Source organism: Meles meles, chromosome 3 (genome assembly GCF_922984935.1).
Source record: "Meles meles chromosome 3, mMelMel3.1 paternal haplotype, whole genome shotgun sequence".
Classification (NCBI taxonomy): domain Eukaryota; kingdom Metazoa; phylum Chordata; class Mammalia; order Carnivora; family Mustelidae; genus Meles; species Meles meles.
In genome coordinates, this window is record NC_060068.1 from 103,589,001 (window position 1) to 103,595,726 (window position 6,726).

Here is a 6,726-nt window from a genome sequence, read left to right on the forward strand (position 1 = left end):
CCCTGGTACAAATTTTTATGTCTGGGGAAAGGACATGTTATTTCAGAAAATAAGTTTGAAAGACTATATATCAAAAGATTAATATAGTTATCTCTAGGGGTGATAACCATCCAATGTTATAATATGTGAATGCCTGTCTTATCCTGATTTTCTATAGTCGGCCTATGTCACCCATATAGTGGGGAAAAAAGAGAGCTAAATATTTAAAAAATCATTTTAAAAATAGTTATGAATCAACTGTTAATCTCCAGGCCCTTAGCATTGCACCAAATGCATAACAACTACTGACAAATCCTGGTGGAGGGACAGACGAAGTTCCCTGATGCGGCCTGCTGACTCAGCCTGTGACTCAGCCACTCTGTGTGTGTCAACTGCTCTAGTGAAACACAGACGTCAGGTGAGGGACGTGGCTGTCCTCAGCTTCGTCACAGAACACAGGCCTGACACCCACTGAGGGGCATCATGGGGGACCCTCCCTCCATGGGAATAAGCAACCCACGCAGGTCCACCACCGCCCACCCCCTCCCACACCTGACAATGTGCAGCGAACACTAATGTCTGGATAAGTTCCCGCAGAGATAGCAAGAGTCACCCAATCAGATATTACCCTTATCTCCCATCTTGTTCTAAAAGGATCCAAAGTGTCTCACCCAGATGTCACTCCACTAGACTACAAATGAATAAGGAGCAGGAGACTTCCTGTTCCAGAGTTCCTTACAAACCAAAGGGAACTTTATGGACTGCTTTCCACACTCTCAAGAAGCAAATGAAAGTCACCACCTAGCTGGAGAGACTCTGTGTCGGCTGGGTAGATGCAAGGCTGACAAGTTTCCACCTCTTCCCTCAGTGAGGCTCACAGCTACATATACAAACATGCCCATGAATAAAGAATGATGAACAAGAAGACTGGAAACCACCAGGAAGGGCATCACCCACCACTGTGGGTGAAGAGATAATACTGAGATCACGTGACTAGGAACTGGCACAAAGTTCCTAAGTATTTTATCTCCAAGTATAACAAATGTATTAGAAAATCCTGATGAAATAGGAAGCCAAATGCCTGGGGTCCTTCTTCCCACTTTCTAACAGATGAATTCCAAGTAAAACAGTAATTGTTGGTAGCTATTTTTCAAGTAACTGGACTATTTAATATGTCCTAGTGATCTTTCCATATTAATAAATTGGCAACTACACTGGATTCCACTTCATGGTGCGCCCCTAGCCACTTCACCAATCACCTTACCATGAAGATGTAGGTGGCTTCGAGTGTGTTCCCATTATACCCCATACTGCAAAGACCATCCTTGAAAATACTGTTTTATACTTGCTCAACTATCTCCTAGGGCTCAATTCCTACAAATGAAATTGCTGGGTCAAAGGTAATACATATTGCCAAACTACCCTGAGAAAGTTGTCACCGATTTATCTCACCAACAGTGCACAGAAGTGTTTATGTCCCATGCTCTCACAATACCAAGCACTGCAAATTTTTTTGTTCTTTGCAGATATTATAGTCAACCTGTTATATTGTTTTTAATTTGCATTTTCTTGTGAGATTGAATATTTTCATAGGTTTCTTTCCCACTTCTTTTTAAAAGCAGGGATAGCATGCCATTTTGCTAACAACATCAGTCTCTATCCATATGGCCTTATCTATGTCCCTTCGTGTGTACATACGTAAAGATATGTGAAAGTATGTTCCATCAACTGTTAACAGTCCTTATACCTGGGTGGGTGGCTTTGGGATGGTTTTTTTTTCCCAATTTTTTTCTTTCTTTTTTTTAAAGTAAAGTTGTGATTTTTAAAAGTACAATTCTTTTTTTTTTTTTTTAAAGGACAATTCTTTGTATAAGTAGATCTTTTTTATACATAGGAAAAAATAAAGCTATGTTGTTTTTAAAACCTTTAAGTTACAGAATAACGTTTTATGCTTAAGACACATTTTGTGCAAGTGTTTATATACCAAACAATGTTAACATAAAAATCCTGATATTGTTAGTGAAAGTTGCCAGGATATAAAATAATATTAGTAGGTTGTCATTTATTTTTCAAGTCCAAACTTAAAAACCCCCACTACATCACAGTTTGGTTTTACCAATTTTGGCCGTTTTTCAGGGTCATGTCCATGTGCCAGCTTTTAGAGACGAAAGGCTCAGCCCTGCTTTTGATGTCCTACAGCTGGTCATTGGGGACCTCCCCAGCAGGAAACTCCAGGGTCCTGAGGATAGCAGAAGAAAGGGGAACTTGCAAAAACAGTAAATGAATTTGAAGGCTCACTAGGTGCTGGGTTCTGTTCTAAGTCATTACCATTACCACTTCCCTCAAAAGCAGGTCCCATCATAATCTCGCTTTTCCTGAAAAAGAAACCAAAGCACAAAGAGACTCCGTAGACTGGCCCCAGGTCACAGTGGCTAGTAGACAGAGAAACCACACTGAAAACCAGTCACAAATACTTCTCCTCTCTCCCATCTTATCTTTTTAGCAGACACCAAGTGAGGAATGTCTGTTCCTGGAAAGGCTGGAAGAAAACCATTACAACACCTACACATCCAAGAAGCACGCCGAAAAGAATTGGTTTGTAGGTCTCAAGAAGAACGGAAGCTGCAAACGCGGTCCTCGGACTCACTATGGCCAGAAAGCAATTCTGTTTCTCCCCCTGCCAGTCTCCTCTGATTAAAGAAATCTCTTCTGGGTGCCAACCACTCCAGAGGAGACTGAAGGGATCCTCACCCAACTGACCCCAGATTGCTCCCTTGACCGTTGGCTGCACTAACCCCTGGCCCATAGAGCCTGAATCTGTAAGCAATGCGCTTCTAAATGCCCCATTCACTTTTTTTTGCAGAGCCTCTTAGCCCAGCGCAGTTTGGAGCAGAGGGAACAAATTGCTTCTAGGGGCCAACTGGCTGGTCAGTCTGGGTGTTGGATGTCCAGTGCCTCCGGGCACCTGCTGTAGGCTGAGCCTCTCAAAGCAAAGGTGTGGCCAAATGAAGTGTGTTCAGGGGCCTGCCATGTGGGTCATTAGTAACTGCATACAATTCCCTCTACTGAGTAAACTCTGTTGGTGATTCCCCCAAACATCTCGCATGATGCCCTTTCGTCCTTTCAGTACCCCACATATATTAACAGAGAAGTTTATGACTAGGTTACGGGAAGGCAGTGTTCCATGAGTAGAAACTGGGACAAAGAAATAAACCCCCCGCCCCAAAGAGAAGGGACTAAAATGGCAAAGGGAGATTGGGTTCTGGTGGACAGCTTAGGAGGATGGGCTCTCAATGCAGAATTAACAAAGAATGGGAGGCTTAGTCTCAAGAAAGCAGAATACATCCGTAGCTTTGGAAGTCCTTACGATGGATGCCTTGACTTTCCCAAGATTTTTGGGAGCAGGAAGTCCCAGGATGATGTCAGACGGGCAGCATGAGAAGTGGGCTCTTGATAAAAGCAAAAACATCCAGTGTTGGTAAATTCATTGGGTCTGGCGTGTGGGAGTGCTGAGAAAGAAAGGAAATGTGGGCTGAGGGGATGCTTTCCTAGAAAGAGGTAGATTCCAGAAGTGAGGAGGAAAGAAAGACAGACACCATGACTTGTGCCCATTCACCAGAAAACAGAGGAACTGGGGTCCCAGGCAAGACTTTCAAATCACAAGCGGACTGGGATCGAGTATAAATTCTGGGGCAGTAGATCTGGGGTGCAGTCTGTGTATTTCTAACATGCCCTGGGGACTGCAGGGGCTGCTGCCCTCTCCCCCACCCCCATTTTATGTAGCAAAGTGCTGAAGCAAAGGAACGTGGCTCAAGCCCCTGACCCTCTCTTGCCTCCCGCTTAGAAACATACACACCCCGAGACTTCCTGAGCATTTAGGCAGCGTCAGCAGTAGTGACGCTGGTGTGATGGATCATGGATTTAAGGCGCTTTGGCCCAGTGGCTATAAAATACCCATTTAGAAGAGATCCAAAAGCATACTTCAAAAATGTTAAACCCTCACCAACAGCTTTTCTCAAGAGACCATTTGTGTTACGATTACTTGTATAAATATGCTTCCTGCTTAAAGTAAACTTGACCCAAGTGGCTAGCAAATTAGAAACACCATTCATCTCTGACATATGATACTGTTGCCATGTAAAGGCCCTTAATAAGCCATTTACATTTACTGTGAGACTGTATGTTTTAGTCACATTTAAAAATATAGAGCTCAAAGGCAGTTCACTGATTAGCATTCAGCCACTGAGAATAAAATAATAGGCTATGATGTATAAGTTCTTCAATTATCTACTACTTATACTATATTTACCTATAAAAAGAGATTGTACTTCATTTTCCATTGTGCTATTACCAATTTTCCCTTGAAAGTGGGGACCCTGAAGCAAAGATATAACTGTGGATAAAAAATGTTGAGAATATTAGCTCATGGTATAAGAAACTGACATGACTAATGGAAAAATAATTCCTTACTAACTGAATTGTCATGTTTATGATGGGGGAGAAGACAATTTGTGAAAGTTCAAAGCAACAGTGCAACTGAGGAACTGAACTAAGTTCACACCATGGTTCATAATATTCTGCATTCAGAACTTTTTGTTTCTGTAACTTGGATAAGACAATTCTATGTTATTTTAGTAAATCCTTACAGGCAAGATGGGGGTCGTGCAGTGTGGTTTAACATCTCCTTACTCTGAAGATCTGGCAGAAAAGGGTACCTAGAGAGGAAATCTAAGATATTTATAATGGTCCATAATTTTTAGTGTATGAATCAAATTTAAATATAACACTGGCCAAGAAAAATTAAATGTTGCTAACAGATGAGACGGAAGTCTGTGGTTTCAGAGATCCAGAGAAGTTAGAAGAAACACTGCGGTGGCCTCCACAACCTCTGCGCAGTCATTATTCATGCATTCATTCAGTGAATATGTATTTTGTGCCTACTGTGTGCCAGGCACTGTCCTGGGTACTGGGGCCCCTGGAAACCTTGTCTGTCTGGTTCACTGCTGTACTCTCTCCCAGGGCATTATATTTATGATGAAAGACACTGTGGATTCATTTACTTCAGTCAAGTGAAAACGCAGACTGTATAGGTTCCCGTTGAACAAACAGCAAGTCCCAGAAACCCAGGTTCTGGAAGAATTTGCAACACCCAGTGTAAGATAAACCCCTATCAAGGTGTCAGAGGACATGGCGAGGTAAACCTACTATTTTCAACCGTAGAACCATGTTGGCTTCAGGGACACCGCTTTCAAATTGGGAAAAGAGCCTGTCAGGTCTTGTTGGGGCGGAGGGGGGGGGGTGGTTGGCAGATGCCCCGCCACAAAGAACACACTCTAGTTCCTTAAACATGGAGCGTTGCTGTTGTGCTCTCTCTCTTCCTTAAGTCATGTAGCCATCTGCTTGTCACATGCCTCTCGTTTGGATTCATTCTCAAATTCAGGCCAACTGTTAAGAATTGCCTGACATTCTGTACAAAGCATCAGGAGCATTTATGCTTTTGATTCTTCCCAACGTGGAGGTGGTTAGTGATCTGTTTCCTTGGGAGGGATGATAATTAGAGCCTCCTCCAGCCAACAGTGTGGACTTATCAAAAACTGACTAGAGCATCAAGTGGTCCTGAAGATTAAGGTCCTTGCTTTGTGTCAGAAGTGATGGAGCCTGACTCCTCAGCCTTGGGGAACGTACTGCCTAAACCAACCGAGCCCATGGGCTACAAAGCAGACCTCTGATGAAGAAGACATCTATCATTTTACATCACTGTTGCTCTTTTTTTTTTTTTTTGGCACCTTACAAGTATTAATAAATGTTCCACTAAAAGGTGATAATGTCTCTCTGAGTTTTAAAACAACACAGGTCTCATCTTCCTGTGGAAGGTCTCCCCATCTTTCCCCCGCGCACCTGACAGGTGTGGCTGCTGTGTTTTCTAGACACAGCTTGTCACCAAGGATACCTTAAAAGCTGACAGGAAAGCTAAGGTAGAAAACTTTTTCATTTTGTTTGGAAACCTAAGGCAATATTAGTGTTCTTCTAGGGATCCATCAGGGAAGTACGTTCAAGGGATTTGCCCCCTGAGTAGCCAAGTATCGTAACTAAGTCAACTGATATTTTTTCTTCATAGCCAAAATTATGAAAATTTATGACCAGCTTGTGCTGAGGCAAACATTCTATGGCCTGAAAAAGAAAAATTTAAGGACTTACAACTTGCAGTCAATGGCAAAGGGTACATCTCTTTCAATTCAAGGGCCTAACAAAGGATAATAAGTTTGCCCATCAGATTTCCTGAAATTATTATCATACTAAGCAGCATCTCTTTGAATAAACTTCTCAATCTTAGGACTTCTTTATATTGTATTTATTTATTTTTAATTATTTATTTGTTTATTATTTATTTTATTTATTTATTTGCAGAGAGACAGAGCATGAACAGGGGAAAGAGCAGAGTGAGAGGGAGAAAAACAAGCAGATTCCCTGCTGAGCAAGAAGCCCTAACGAGGCGGCTTGATCCCAGGACTCTGAAATTATGACCTGAGTTGAAGTCAGACATTAACCAACTGAGCCACCTAGGCACGCCTAAATCTTGGGACTTCTTATTCTTAGGAGAAAGCATACTGTTTCCTAGACAGAATCAGATTGCACACACAAACATTCTCTCTCTCTCATACACACACACACACACACACACACACACACACACACTCTCTCACAGAAGCAGATGTACCTATTAATAATGGCTGGGCAGTGTTTGTC

At 42.3% G+C, this 6,726-nt stretch overlaps 1 protein-coding gene across 3 annotated transcripts in view; it reads left to right on the plus strand.

Annotated features, from left to right (window-relative positions):
* FGF1 (fibroblast growth factor 1) overlaps window positions 1-5,801 on the plus strand; it is a 99,790-nt gene extending 93,989 nt beyond the window's left edge. For 2 of the 3 annotated variants that reach the window (XM_046000765.1, XM_046000766.1), the window contains one exon: window positions 2,483-5,801. In XM_046000765.1, the coding sequence (XP_045856721.1) occupies window positions 2,483-2,677 (195 nt within the window). In that variant the 3' untranslated portion in view covers window positions 2,678-5,801. The remainder of the gene's footprint in view (window positions 1-2,482) is intronic. The other variant, XM_046000767.1, reaches the window with a different exon arrangement.
* Window positions 5,802-6,726: the final 925 nt, after the last annotated feature.